This window comes from Papaver somniferum, unplaced genomic scaffold (assembly GCF_003573695.1).
Source record: "Papaver somniferum cultivar HN1 unplaced genomic scaffold, ASM357369v1 unplaced-scaffold_132, whole genome shotgun sequence".
NCBI classification, from domain to species: domain Eukaryota; kingdom Viridiplantae; phylum Streptophyta; class Magnoliopsida; order Ranunculales; family Papaveraceae; genus Papaver; species Papaver somniferum.
Genome location: NW_020622381.1, coordinates 5837387 through 5853221, shown reverse-complemented (window position 1 = coordinate 5853221; position 15835 = coordinate 5837387). Strand labels below are relative to the sequence as shown.

Here is a 15835-nt window from a genome sequence, read left to right as displayed (position 1 = left end):
AATTAAAACCCCGCTTGTTACTTGAGCGATTTTAATATTCGGATTTTGTGGGAAGGATTTTAAAACTGAGCCTGTTAAACAGGCGTGAAATAGAACTCCTCCTTGTGTAACAGCCTGGTGTACTCCCAACTCTTAACACACCAAGCTAAACAATCCAACATGTTTCATTTGCAACAGAGTCTTACCATACTGTTCTTGATAGTTAGTTCATACGGCCAGCTCAGTGAAACGGTACCTTTCTGTTTTCATTACTAATACACACTTCAGGAATTATGGATGTCGATGAGCAATTATAATAACGAAAAATAAACTTTGGATTAGTTAAGGACACATGCGTTGTTAATTAGCTATCCCAAGTCACAACACTCAAAGTTTAATTCATGTTCAGTGTGATCATAGTAATCTATACATAATGAAGAAGTAGCAATGTTGTTATGTGGCATTGTAAGAACTAGAACAAGTTGCTAGAATGCAGTCAAGTCATGAATGATTCATAATTGCATGTCTCATTGATCTCTCTAGTAATTTTCTTCTTTATGTCCATCTCCCGAATGGTGCATTTGGTGTAGCCCTGTTTGTTGTGTGGTTATGTGCAAAAATATGTTAGTGGTGTCAGTTAATTTTTCATCAAGAATGTGAAAAATGTGATGAAACACCCTTGCTTACTTTTGACCCACCAGAATATTTGTCCTGGAACAGGACATATCAATTTGAACACCCTTGTTTACTTTCGATCCACCAGAATATTTCAGATCTTTTAATATAGTATATGTTTATACAGAGAGATGTTTAGAAGCAGAACTTTGCTAGAGCTAAGTTCGGAAACAGAACTTTGCTAATTTTATAGGATTAGTACCAATCACTTATATTTGATGTGTGAATTAGACTAAAATAGTCCTACTGAGTACTGAGCTTTGTGTGGTCTGACCAAATTAGTTCTGTGGTGGTTTGTGTGGTCTGACTAAATTAGTTCTATTGTGATCTAGGTAAGTTGGGCAAAAGGATGCATGAATATATGCAATACCCCTTAAGTCTGTTTCTAGCCATTTGACTATATTTCTTAGTCTTTTGAAACATTGAATTACTCAATTTACCATTTTCTTAGTTTTTATGCTGATACTATTTGGTCTTTGAGCCAGAAAAACTTCTACGTACTGGACTTATAGATGTCATGATAAGGTTAAGTAAGCAGTACCGCTCAAGTAATTATTCACGGTTCTTGGGCTGTTAAAGTGCACAGTTCTGATACCCTTCTCAATTCTATATGAAGTGCTTAGTACCATTGCTGAATGCATAGATGCCCAAAAGATTTGCAAGTTTATGGGCATATTTATCCATCATAAGGATATCCCATCATTTTGCTATTCTGAGAACCTTTGAGGAGCAGTAACATATCATTATTTGTCATCCTTTTTCACCTTACAAAGTTCTACTACAAGAGAGCTCTCAATTCTAGGTATACCTACCAAATCCGGAAGTCAAGAGAAAACTGAATAAATTTACTTTGTGTTGTGTTGTCCACAGGTGAGTATTGCATGTATTTCAAGTTACTTTTTCTTGTTGAATTACATGGCTATCTTGCTCCTGAATTCGTGCACAGAAATGTGCTGACGACGAAAAGTGATGCATGCAGGTCCATTTCTTCGTCAGCTACCCACCACCGTGGCAGCGGTCATCTAGTATTCTTTCGTTTCCAAGTCTTTATACCAAAAAGAGAGGAAGAATCTTTTTGAAGTATAAACCCAGATTATCAATTGGTATTGAAAGCTTAAAAGCCTCTAACTGGTAATTTCATTCTCACCTTTACAATCCCGGATACAAATTAGTGTTTTTGAGCTCAAAAAACAGATTCCCCTAGAACAACCAATCTTTTTTTTTTAAACCCTAGCTACACCATTGTCATCTTCCTTCTTCTTCTTTTTCAATTTAATCTTATTTTAATTTTGTAGTTCTTTGTTTCTGCAAATGCTAGGAGGTGATATTTTGTTATAACTTATAAGATTGTTTCGATTTAATCGTTAATTTTTTAATTCATGGTATTATTGATTTCGGCAGGGTAGAAGAATGAAGGTCAAAATATTACGTATCCTTGATTGGGCTTTTTGCTTCTCCTTTCCTTTGATGTCAGTGCTGTTATAATTATCATGAATTTGTTTCTCCTTGTTACATTTGCTATCTTCTTAGTTGCCATAGGGTTAGCAATTAGCAACGTATGTTGATCTTGATACTTACTATCTCCTGTTGGATTACATGTTGGATAATCACTGTTGTTTCGCAGCCATCTAATTGATAATAGTGGACGAAGATGTGACCTAGTTTTGGCCTTTTAGGTCTTCGCATACGAATGATGATGCAATGTCTAAACTGTTGCCTTGTTGTCCTATCGACCATGCACATGCTACTTAGCACCATATTTTCTTGATTCTTCCTGTCTCCCACTGGAATGCATTCTTATATGTCAGCTGTCGAAGTATCAAATTCCTATTGTTTTGCGGCCATCTAATTGATAATAGTGGATGAAGATATGACCTAGTTTTAGCCTTTTAGGTCTTCGCATACGAATGATGATAAACTGTTGTCTTGTTGTCCTATCGACCATGCTAGGGTACACGCTACTTAGCACCATATGATCTTAATTCTTCCTGTCTCCCACCGGAATGCATTATTATATGTCAGCTGTCGTAGTATCAAATTCCTATTGTTTTGCGGCCACCTAATTGATAATAGTGGACGAAGATATGACCTAGTTTTAGCCTTTTAGGTCTTCGCATACGAATGATGATGCAATGTCTAAACTGTTGTCTTGTTGTCCTGTCGACCATGCTAGGGTACACGCTACTTAGCACCATATGTTCTTCATTCTTCCTGTCTCCCGACGGAATGCATTCTTACATGTCAGCTGTCGAAGTATCAAATTCCTATTGTTTTGTGGCCACCTAATTGATAATAGTGGATGAAGATATGACCTAGTTTTAGCCTTTTAGGTCTTTGCATATGAATGATGATGCAATATCTAAACCGTTGCCTTGTTGTCCTATGAACCATGCTAAGGTACACGCCACTTGCACCCTAAATTCTTGCATACTGACGTGGATAGGGGCATGGTGCCCATCCATAAACCCCTAAATCCTCTTTGATGGTGCACCCTTCGAGGTGAATGCCATGATATGAAGGTTGATAGGGTGTCATTTCATCATGCGCGAGTAAGTGGCCTGCCACTAGCATGCTATCATTTTTGTTGTTTTATACTCCCATTGTTGTCTTGAAGTTGAAACAATTAGGGGGCTAAGGGAACCACAATAATCTGAAAATAAATTTACAGTGATCATGCTACAACCTTGTGGCTAGTTACTGCCATGATCTAGTGTCACTAATGATCTTCATTAAATATTGTCCAAATGGATCAAGATCTAAATAGAATCACTTAGATAAAAGGATGCATACTGCTAGTTAGTATGTAGTCCTATCTGTCCGGTAGTAGATGTGGCTTGTTACAACTCCACTCAGCTCTCCTTTGAGCTGACCAAATCCTGAGCTAAAATGGGACACGTTCAGTGGAAGAGGAATCAAGCAATAAAAAAGAAAAGACACACATTCTTCTATGGAATCAAACACACTATATAGCTGTCTCAAAGCTTTCTGACATCTCTAGATTCGGACACAACTCAGCCCCCTGGACTTCTGCAATTAATGAAGTTGTCCTTAATGTAACTACAAGTTATTATTTATTTTTCTTTATTTTTAGTTCGTACAGTGTTGTAGCGCTTGAAGATAGCAGTATGATCGGTTATTTATGTCATCACATGTTCGTCGCTGTTTTTTTAATGAAATTGCTATCGTCTAAGTTAAAGCTCGGCTCCTGCATTGTTCTGTATGGTTTCCCCTATTTTGGCAATCCGTCTTTGCAGTTTTCTCTTGACTTCCTACTTGATGCAATTTGGCGTTAATTATAAACAGAGTATGTACTCCGAACCACTTGCAACTTTTTTGAACTGAATTTCAAAATACCTTCCAATTAACTGTAATTACTTCTGGTTGTAACCAATACCTACCAATTATCCATAATTACTTCTGGTTGTACTTGTAGGTGGCATGGTGTAGCTTCCTGGACTTGGGATGCCCAAGATGAGACATGTGGTATATGTAGGATGGCCTTCGATGGCTGCTGCTCTGATTGTAAACGCCCTGGAGATGACTGTCCTCTAAGTGAGTATAATCAACTGTTTCATTTTTTTAACAGACTTGCATATTGTCAAATTATCTGTCGAAACTAAGGCATGATGCATCTAAACTTCTGTTTCTTTTTATTCATAATGCTTAGAGTGGAATAATTAATCTAGAAATTTCCTAGTTAAAGGATTTTAGTTGAGACACTGCAGGAAAAACAGAAGTCTATCCATGTTCCATCTAGGTCCTTGCGAATTATAACCTCAAAATTTTACTCCACAAATGCATACTCAAAGTGTACTAATTGAATCCTCGGGACTAAGAGACTATAGCCATGTTCCATCTAGTCCAGTGCAAATGAAAAATCTCGATTTATACACCACATATTTTCGATGTGTATCATTTGTAGCCTTGGTTGGGACTAAGAGAATTGCAAGCTCTCACTTGGTAATAATCAGGATATTGTGCTTGGCAGTTTCATTTGAACCGCTTTATAAACCTTTCTAGAGTTTTAGTTCTAGAAGATATGTTCCATCATCCATGGATTTCTACCTGCTGTCTTATGTCTCTGCTTCTATTTCTCACGAGTTGTAGATATTTCTGGTCTAGTTTGTTCGTGTTCTGTGGAGCAAATGAAACTTATATTTTAAATTAATTTTCTCGCAGTTTGGGGTGCATGTGACCACGCATTCCATCTCCATTGCATCTTAAAATGGGTGAACTCACAAACTCCTCAAGCAAATTGCCCTATGTGCCGCCGGGAGTGGCAATTCAAATAAGGAAAGACATGCTTCCTCTGATAGTTCAACCATATCAGGGGTCTAAATGAATATGTGTAGAGGTAACTGTATCTCATTGTAGTTACACTTGCTTCATGCAACCATTTCATGGATTAGAAGATGATTATTAAAAATTTCTCTGATATGCTTTCCATATCAGGGGTCTAAATGAATATGTGTAGAGGTAACTGTATCTCATTGTAGTTACACTTGCTTCATGCAACCATTTCATGGATTAGAAGATGATTATTAAAAATTTCTCTGATAGTTCAATACAGTATAATTCATTTTGTTATGTAGTGCTTTTGGTAACAAGAGACGGAGGAATGTCTATGTGAATGTGCTTTTATCTTTAATGAAGATTAGATCTTCGTTACAATCTGTTTACTAGTGGCAGAAAACTTTAATCTAAAACCACACACAACACTCAGTGAACAAGAAAGAAAGAAGAGACAGATCAAAAAGGAAATTAAAAGAAGGTAGAGAAGAAAAGAGATGCCTGAAGGAGAATTAATGAATCATCCTGTCCCTGGGGCAAAAGGAATTCAAGGCATTAAAATCTCCATGAACTCTTTTCATGCTGATACAAGCATCTTTCTTTAGGACTTTTGGCAAATTAGATCTTACTTCTACGATGAGGCTCATCTAAATGTGCGAGTCACTGACCCTTTAAGCTTCTGATTTTCCGAATAAAGCTCTTGTGTACATCATTAAGAAAATGTTTAGTGAAGTAGATCGGTTTTAGTTTGGATCTCTCTTTTCTGAATGTGGTTTTTTGTGTGCATAGTCCACTTGTTCTTTTGAACTGATTTAGACTGGTAAAAGCAATGCAGTACTTTAGATCGTTTAGTCCATTCTCGTATGAATCAAGACAGGAAGCATGTGAAGCTAGTACTGTTAAAGAATCTTGATTTCTTTTGTTTAAATCAGACAAAATTCAGTACACATGTTTTGAGTGCCTGAAAGTGAGGTTAACAAAATACTCCCTATGATTGGCGGTTTCTGTCAAACATATCTCCAGTGGAATGCAGGATTTTGGAACCCTAATTTGTGTTGTGCAGTAGAAACATAGATATAAAGAAGATTAGAGATAAATAACACCAATTTTTATCATTCTGCAATCAAACTTTTGGATAACAATAGAAACATAAGATCACGGAAGATAAATAGCACACCCAATAAATAATTAAATAACTAGTAGTTGTAGAACTTGTAGCTAAGAAAGACACCAGCATACGCTAGCAGCACACTTGAAACCCTAATGGTATCCATATACTAAAACTAAAATAAGCACATCCCATCTCTGAAACACAGTAGTAAGACCAAGAACTTTACATGATGAATAGATTAGGCTTCAGTTGTCTGTTCTTCTTCACTTGGTGATGGCGTAGATGGCGTAGATGATACCAGGAATGTAACCGAAGAATGTCAAGATAAGACAGATCCAGAACTCAATCTGCACATCCAAAAACAACACACAAAAACACAAGTTAATTCACAGACAAACTAGAAACTGACTGATTGACTCAAAACTTCAGGTACAAACAAGATATCTTTGTATCTAGCTAACATGTTTATTGTTTGTATACCAAGCATACTAGAATTTTTAATTCTTAAACAAGTAGAGAGTTATGAAAAACAACACAAATTGGTGAAGAGAGGGAGTCACAAACCTGGCATCCGAACTTGAGAAAGACACCAAGAGGAGGAAGGATGATAGCCAACAAGATGTCTATGCAATTCAAAGTTGATTCGTCTGCCATTTTTTTCTCTTCTACTCAAAATCAAACAGCACAGAAACTAAAAGAGAGAATTTATCAAACAGCACAAAAACTAAAAGAGAGAATTTTCTAAAGAAATTGTAAAAGAGGAGAATTGTAAAGATGAAACTGAATAGAAAACGTTTTGCCCAATTTATAATGGGAAGGAATGGGTGAGGACCACGTGGCGTATCCCAGTTGGAAAGTAACTTATTCGCCTAGCTGTGCCATAAACATAAAAATTATGCGACTTTAAGAATCAAGACAGATCAAACATGTGTGATTAGCAGGGCCCATATCCAATGTATTTTGAATGATGGGTGAAGATGGTGGCGATTGCCAACGACCGAGCTAGTGAGCGGATTGATGTTGATGTTTGACCGAATTGGTGTCTGTTTGTATCCACTTAGCTTTGCCCTATCCGAGCTTTTGAGGCAAGTAGACTCCACAAACACTTACGAATAAATGTCTTCCACGTAAGATTTTTGTATAAATGATCCAATAGAAAATGACTTCCATGTAAGATTTTTGTAATACTAGCATTGTAGATAATTTTACTGCATTACTGCATTAAGGTTAAATAATGAATGGTCCTTGGTACCCTTTTGGTAATGTTTTAGCTGTAACAACGGGTTACCAAGAAATGAAAATATCAACTGACATGGTCAAAGAGATTCCTATTTGGGCTTCCATTTAAATACAAAGTTCGAACATAAAACAGAAGAAATGTTAGGCTTAATTGCGAGTAAAGTAGGTCAAGTAGCTAGAGTTTGTACTGGAAGCACGTCTCCAAATTCTACTCCAAGAGTACTGTTGTGGGTTAATATCGAGAAACCACTCGTCCATCATTTGCTTGTTAAGGTAGGAAGATACCCGGTTACTTCCATTTATTTCAATTTTCTTAACCTTCCTTCTAAATTTTGCTCCCATTGTCTGAGATTGGGACACAAGGTTGAAGATTGTGCTGTAAAATTAGGCAGACCTTTAGAAGATATTTATGATATATCTGTTAACTCCCCTTACCCAAGTGATGACATGAACTGGATGAATGATGTCTTGGTTCAAGTTTGGAACCCCAAAGATAACTTCGATCATACTGGTGTACCTGTTCAAGTACAAGAATACCTCAGCCAACCTGGTGTTAGAGAATCTTTTCACGATATCTTTAGAACTTATGTTGATGAAGAACCGGCGCTGCGAGATGATGCCCTTGAAAACTTGCATAGTATCCATTTTTCTCAGCCGGATGAGTGATATGCCACTTGCATCCTCTTCGGTCTTGGGCAAGAGAATCTTCCCGTTTAATATCCCTGAGAATTTCATACCGATTCCTTCGTCGGATGAATCGTTCCGATCTGCTAACTCGGAATCATTCCGAGTCTTAGCCGAAATGGAACCTGGTGCGATGGCTAATCTCGATGATGGAATAGAACCGGAAAAGTTGGTTCTGGTTTAGAACCATTTAACACCTTTAGAGTCTTTTGCCGACAATTCAATTGCTAGAAGATTATCCTTTTCTTCACCTGTTTTGGGGGAATCTCTTAAATCCCTAATTTCTCCATCAGTGCCTATAAACAACGATGGGTATTTCTCAAATTGCATTCATCATTCATCTAGCGCATCATCCTCATTGCATACTCCATTGACTCAGCCAAGATCAACTTTTAAAATTTCAGTGCGATTTTATCTCTTCTTCTTCGTCGAAGCATTTATGTTCAATCCCTTCTTTAGACGGCAAGATTGTTGAAATTAATCAGTACGGTTCTAACATGGCTAATCATCGATCAAGCTCAAGTACTTATCAACCAATTCCCTTCCCAGATTTAGTCCCTTCACAGCAAAACGAGGAGACACAGGTATTTCAAACTGAACCCTCTGATTTAGCTTACTCAGAAGTGCTTCTTGTTAATTTATTTTGCCATTTTTTCTTGTGATCCATGATTGCCTTTCTCTCTTTAGTTTTTTTTTTTCATTTTAGTACTGCTAAATAGTGAAATTTAATTTTCGACATCCTTAGCAGAGAACTTAGATATAACAATGAAATTAATAGCCTGGAATGTGCAGGGATGTGGAAACCCTTTCACAAAAAACCATCTTAAACAAATTATAGATATAGATAGACCTGAAATTCTCTTTTTTTTTTTCAAAAACAAAATCTCAAAGACACCTAGTTAAATCTCTTTTGAAAGATTACCCTAATATCCACATTGTAGACCCAATTGGGAAAGCAGGAGGTTTAACATTAGCATGGGTAGACGGTTTTGCTTTTGAAATAGTGCAATGATATACTAACATGATTAATATCTTAGTTCAGACAAATCATGAGTCTAAGAAATGGCTTCTAACTTGCTTCTATGGAAGTCCATATCCTCATAATAGACACATAGCTTTGGATTTCCTACTAGAAATAGCTGAACAGGTTGAAAGAGAATCCACACCTTGGATCCTACTAGGGGACTTAAACATGATCTTTAGTCAAGAAGACAAAATTGGAGGACTACCCTTCAAAAAATCTGATAGTGAATACTACCAAAACATTTTAAACAATGCTGGTTTGCTAGACATAGGCTTCTCAGGGTATGAATACACTTGGAACAATCATAGAGAAGGAAATGCTAATATACAGGAAAGACTAGACAGAGCTGTAGCAAACAATGAATGGACTACAAAATTTCAAAACTATGAGCTAAATCACTTAGTAGCTGTGGGTTCTGATCATTGCCCAATTTCCCTTAAACTGGATACCTCTGTTTCCAATCACAAATTTACTTTCAAATACTATGACACATGGCAAAAAGAACTGTCGTGTATTCAAACCATTAAAGACACTTGGAAGCACCCCCTAATTCAGGATAATCCATCTAATACTCTTATCTCTAATATAAAAGAGTTACAACAGAATTTAGACTTCTGGAAAAAAGAATATTTTCGGCAAACCAACTAAAGAAATTAGGAAAATTTTACAACAGATAGATAAGCTTAAGAATTCTAGTCATGTGTATAGAAAAGAAGAAAAAATCAAAGATAAACTCTTCATATTAGAAAACTTTATGACACTCAAGAAGCAATAGAAAAACAGCAATCAAGGGATAACACAGTGCAGTTAGGAGAAAAAAATACAAAATACTTTCATACTAAAACCCTCAAGAGAAGGAAATGGAATAATATTGAGTGCATTAATAAGAGCAATGGAGAGCCAACTTTTAAGAAAGAGGAAATTAGACATACGCTGAAAGAATACTACTCTAACTTTTTCACTGAGGATAACATAATTTCTTCTGTGAATATTAATATTTTAACTAATATTACCCCCTCCATATCTGATACAGATAACTCACTCTTAAATGCAATCCCTACAGCTGAAGAAATTTTGACAGTCCTTTGGAAACTAAAACCCAATAAGTCTCCTGGTCCGGATGGATTCCCAATAAGTTTTTTCAAAATGAATTGGGACATTGTAGGAGAACAGGTAACTCATACAATACAGAATTTTTTCAAAACTGGGGAGTTAGATAAGGAATTCAATAAAACCTTTATTTTCCTGATACCTAAGAATAGACATCCCAAATACCCTAGCCAGTTTAGACCAATAGGATTGTGTAATACTATCTATAAGATAATAGCAAAAAATTTATCTAATAGAATCAAACCGCATTTAGACTCCATAATCTCTCCGTTTCAAGATGCTTTCCTATCAAACCGACAGATATCTGATAATGTTATAATCTCTCAGGAAATTATACACTCTTTTAAAAAAGAAAAAGAAAATTAAACACGCTGGTATGAGAATAAAAATCGATATGTCAAAAGCCTTTGACATGGTGAATTGGGATTTTCTCCTAAAAGCTTTAAAAGCTTTTGGGTTTAATCAAGCCTTCTGTAATTTAATCAATACCTGTATATCTACAACTTCTATAACAGTTCTGTTAAATGGTTGTCCAGACGAGTTTTTCAAGCCTACTAGGGGACTCAGGCAGGGTGACCCTTTATCCCCATACCTCTTTATTATATGTATAAAAATCTTCTCTAGAAGCCTAGTAGAAGCTGAAGAAAAACTAGAAATTCATGGAATCAAAATAACACCGAAAAATAGTCCAATATCTCACTTGTTATTCGCGGATGACTGCGACTGCCTCATTGACAACTTCAGTAAAGTCTCGGGCTAATTAATTAACTTTGATAAATCAGGAATTTTCTTTAGCAAGAAAGTTCAGCCTAAACACAGAAGAATGATTAGTAGAATCCTAAAGATCAAACATATTGATTTAAAAGATTCATACTTAGGAACACCTCTATTTATAGATAAAATCAAAATAAAGCTTTTCGAAAACATTATAGAGAAAATGGAGCACAGAATTCAGAAATGGATAGGAAAAACTCTAGCACAAGCCAGCAAAATGATATTAAACAAAGCTACCCTGGAAAACTTAGCTACTTATCAGATGAGCTGCTTCATATTGCCAAAGAAAATAACAAACAAAATAGATGCTATTCAAAGAGATTTCTGGTGGGGGAAAGAAACTAATAATAAAGGTTATTATCCAGCCTCTTTTTTTTGTCTCTGTAAACCCATCCATAAAGGGGGACTAGGTTTTAGGAATGCCCATAAATTCAATTTAGCTCTTATAGCCAAATTGGCTTGGAGAATTCTAAAGGAACCTAAGGCTCTTTGGGTTTTTCAACTTAGACCTAGATACTTCAGGAAAACTTCTGCTTTTAGAGAAAACATTCCAACCTCTTGATAGGTGTCTAAAACACCTAATTTTATATCTAGTATTTATACTTTCTTTGCTATTTTTCTTGTGAATTATGTATCTTATGTTTGCTTTTGAGTTATTAGGTACTCTGGAGTCATACGGAGAAAAAGAAGAAGAAATCACCCAATTGGAGTAAAAGGGCAAAAGCGTCAGTTCATATGCAATTACTAGGCGAGTTGTACTTGGAACAGGCTAAGGTTGCGCAGCAATGGAGTGTAGAAGGGAAGAAATGTTATTTCAGGGCGAACACTATCTGAAGCCCAGTCAAGGTTAAGGGGAAACTCTATTTGGAGGAGTTCTAAATACAGTCAAGCTAAGGTTAAGGGGTTTCCAGATAGGGTGACCCTTATCTCAAGTGTTGGGGTGGCTATATCCAGCCCCATTCCTACACCCTAAATCAGATGATATCTTCTCAATCATTTTCAGCACTCTTAAACTGAAAGAAAGAGGAAGAACAGCAACCATGAATTCAGGGGCTGAGAACAGATCGAGAAGATTGAGATGGTGAATTGCTGGTGATGAAACGGAAATGGAAGGAATGATTATGCTGTAGAGATTCAGAGTGATGCTGTTGAATTTGGTTCGAAGTTATGGCAAAGAAAGGTTTGTTATGGATCTGAGATGGAGACGATGGTATGGGTAGCAGGAGAGATGAAATTGATGAAGCTTAGAAGGAAGAATTAGTGTTGGGTTCGTCTTTCTCGTCGGTAATGAAGAAGAAGGTTGTTGTTCGATTCTGTTGATTGAGAAGATATAGAAACTAGGGTTTCTGGTTTTTTTTGAAATAGAAGATGGGGTTTCTGAAATGAGGGTTTGCTGTTGAGTCAGAGAAGAACAAAGAAGAACATAGTTTGATGTTGTTGTCTTGGGTCTGCTACAATTTGGGGTCGAGTTATTCAGCCAAGAAAGAAGAATGGATCATATGACTGAATGTTGCCATGAACAAGGTGGTTATGAATCTGCAAATGCTTGAGATTAAATGAGATTCGTCTTGATTTGTGGGTGATTGATGAGACTTGAAAGCAACACACTGTTGCAATTGATTGATTGCTATAGATGTATGCTTAGGACTCTTAACAGGAGAAGACCACAAAGACATGTTGCAGCTACAATGAGCAATGAAATGGAACTGGTGCTTGGTGTTTGCTAGGCAGTGCAGGTGCAGATATGAATTTGTGGCGTTGCTGTTGATTTGATATGAGATTCATGGGGTATGGATTGGATTCATTAATGCAAGAAATGATACAGTGGTGTTGTTGAGTTGGAACAGGTACTGGAAATGCAGTTGCTTAGCTGCAATGAATTGTAATGAGATGAAGATGGAGCTGAAGTAATGCTTGTGTGCATTGAAGTATGACCTGAGTATAAGAGGGTCTGGTACTGTTGAGAAATGGGCTACAAGAAGTGTTGGCCTGACAGGGGATTGGTGAAGCTGAATTGGAATGAATTGAGGTAAGCATGGAAGCTGAGAAGGGATAGCAGTGATGGTTGTGTATAATGAGTCTTGCAACTGAATTGCAAGTAAATGAGCAAGGCAGGCTAGACTTAGAAGCTGATGGTGGTGCTGTAAAGAGATGAGAATTGAGTTAATGGGTTTGTGGAGGAGCTGTGTAGCAGATGGTTGAGTACAGTTTGATTGTGAAGTTGCAGTGGCAGTGGTGCAGGTGCAAGGTGCAGAGGTTGAAGTTGAGCTGTGTGTTGAAGTTATGATGCAGGCATGAATTTGAGCTGCAGAGTAATTGGTTGAGCTGAATTGCAGGGAAATGGAAGTGGTGTTTGAGTTGAAGATTATGGAATCTGTGATTAATTACCAGTTCATTGCTTGGATTGCAAATGGGTGCTGCATAGGTGCAGTTCAGCTGGTGTTGGATAATGAGAAGAATGGTTGTGGTTTGAGTTTGGCTTGAATGAGAGAGTCTGCAACTGAGAAATAACATGGAAGAGCATGATAGAGAACTGGTGAAGGCGAGAAAGAGGATTTAATGAAGTAAAGCTGCAGATATTGTTGTGAACTGAAGCTGGTGATGGAGAGTGCTTGTGTTGATTGCATAAGGATGAGCTGTCATGGCAGATAGAGCATAGGTGGAGTTTGGCAGTTCTACGAGTTGTTGAAGAAGATGCAAAGAAATAGAGTTGGAGATGATGGCAGTATTTGCAACAGAGTTGTGTTATATTGGAACAGCCATCAGGGTTGAGTGAGCCGCACCATGATGATGCAACAGTGGTTAGCCTGGAAAGACGGCCTGCAATGGCCTTGGCCAAAACCTACTCAGCCCAGTTAGACCCTGACTCAGCTGACACATACATCTGACTCATATGACCTGGTTTGACTCGGTGGTTTGACCGAGTCGAATCATTGACCCGACTGAGTTGGACCGTTGACCGGTAACCGGGCGGACTTTGCCGGTCACCTGAGCTGTTTTCCGGCGACCCTCCGTCCAACTTCCGGCGACTTTTCGGTGACTTTTTGGCAGAGTTTCTACACGGGTTTTATTGACTTTTGGGCCAAGCAGATTTTCATCTAAAGGACTTTGGAGACTAGACCTAATTTTGGAAAGCAAGGACTATAAAAGGAAGACTCCTACAACTTTTGGGATATCACGTTTTATTATTCTTTTTGGAGCTTTGGAGATAACTACTTCTAAGGTTTGCTTTGCTTTCATCTTCTTAATTATTTTATTGATTATGATGATGATGAACTCCATTATTATGAGTAACTAAATATAATTATTGGTTATGGGATAAAAGTTGATTTCTTAATGCATGTTATTTGATTCTATGAATTAGTTTTGTCTCAACTTTATTGTTTATGATTCATGGTTTATATTGTCATATGATTTGATTGTTTGATTGGTTGAGTCCGGAATCAATCCGTTTTGCTTTCATCTCTAGAGCTATATTGGGGTTTTCAATACGTAAAAGTTATTTGTCCCTGATTTTAAGTAGCATAATTGTGGTTAGTGCTTGTAGTGATATATCCTACTAGTCACATATGAATCATAACCTTGGTTAAAATGAATTAGTGCTTTTACACGTTTGTTTGCTTTGATTAGTCTTATTCCATAAATCTTAAAGCTTTTAGGGAGTTAAACTTAATTGTGCTTTTACACTTTGGGTTGCTTTCTAGGAAGAATTCACATATGCATCTTTTAATGTGGTTGTGATGAAATTAAGGAATTAGCGGGATATTCTTGCGATCAAGGTATTCTAGGACTAGTAATAAATATGAGATTAAATTATCAATTCTATTCAATGATGAAAAATACATGCTTGTGAATGATACCATCCCATGACCAATATCTTCTCTTTATTGATTATTCCAATTATTTGCTTTGCTTTGTTTTATTTTATTTTTACTAAAACAACAAAAATCACCCTTGGTTATCTTAGAAACTTAAATTTATATAACAACAAAAGCCTCCTTGTGAATACGAACACTTTCCTACCACTTTCTACATTATTGTAGTTGAGTAAGGAAGTGAAATTATATTTGACGATTGACAACCGGTCAAATTTTGGCGTCGTTGCCGGGGAACGAACCCGGGTCCGGCTTGTTATTAAGTTTTTAGTTTCTTTTTATTATTTTTGCTTCCATACTTGCTTTTTGTTTCTTGTCTTGTTACTTACTTGTTTGTGAGAATTTTTTTCAGGTACCTAATCCCTGGCTTCTAAAGATTGGAACTATCCAAGGTGCGGAATAGCCACTCGAAGAGGTACAATACTCCAACCAAGTCAAGGTACAACGGAAGAACAAGAGCTAGCAGTGGAAGAAGAGTTACAACACGAAGTTGTAGAGCAAGAGGAGGCGGTTGAACAAGAACCACCTTTTGAAGAACAAGCAATGGGTGACGAAAATCGTACACTCAAGGACTTGGATTCTCACAAGTTGGATACACAACAGGGGTGTATTCAATCCAATTCTACTTTTGAGATCAAGCCGAGGTTGCTAAGAGAATTGCCTAAGTTCCATGGCATGGTGAATGAAGATCCAAACAAGCATCTTATGGACTTCCACATCATTGTCACGACCATGATTCCAGCGGATATCGATGCGGATGGTGCAATGTTGAAAGTGTTTAGATTCTCGTTGATGGATAATGCTAAGGATTGGTTGTGTTATTTACCTCCCGGAAGTATCACAACATGGAATGAGATGAAGAAACTCTTTTTAGAGAGATATTTTCCTGCAGCAAAGGCTATTCAAATTCACAAGGAGATTTGTGGAATGAAACAAAGTGTGGGGGAATCTTTATATGAATGTTGGGAACGATACAAGAGATTGGTGGAAAGCTGTCCTCACCATCAATTCAGCGATGCAATGATCATTCAATACTTCTATGAAGGACTCAACTCAAGTGATAGGAGTCTTCTT

At 37.1% G+C, this 15835-nt stretch overlaps 1 protein-coding gene and 1 long non-coding RNA gene across 2 annotated transcripts; one reads left to right on the top strand and one right to left on the bottom strand.

The window, feature by feature from the left end:
• Positions 1 to 1171: 1171 nt before the first annotated feature.
• On the top strand, positions 1172 to 5241 carry LOC113332784 (anaphase-promoting complex subunit 11-like). The gene is made up of 5 exons (XM_026579297.1): positions 1172 to 1202; positions 1525 to 1604; positions 2061 to 2083; positions 4088 to 4206; positions 4834 to 5241. The coding sequence occupies exons 1-5, from the start codon at positions 1172 to 1174 to the stop codon at positions 4944 to 4946; spliced, it is 366 nt and encodes a 121-aa protein (XP_026435082.1). The 3' UTR covers positions 4947 to 5241.
• Positions 5242 to 6030: 789 nt separating this feature from the next.
• On the bottom strand, positions 6031 to 6795 carry LOC113333269. The gene is made up of 2 exons (XR_003351839.1): positions 6620 to 6795; positions 6031 to 6402 (listed from the first exon to the last, which is right to left on the bottom strand). It is a non-coding gene; the product is annotated as an uncharacterized LOC113333269 (long non-coding RNA).
• Between the last annotated feature and the right edge of the window lie 9040 nt (positions 6796 to 15835).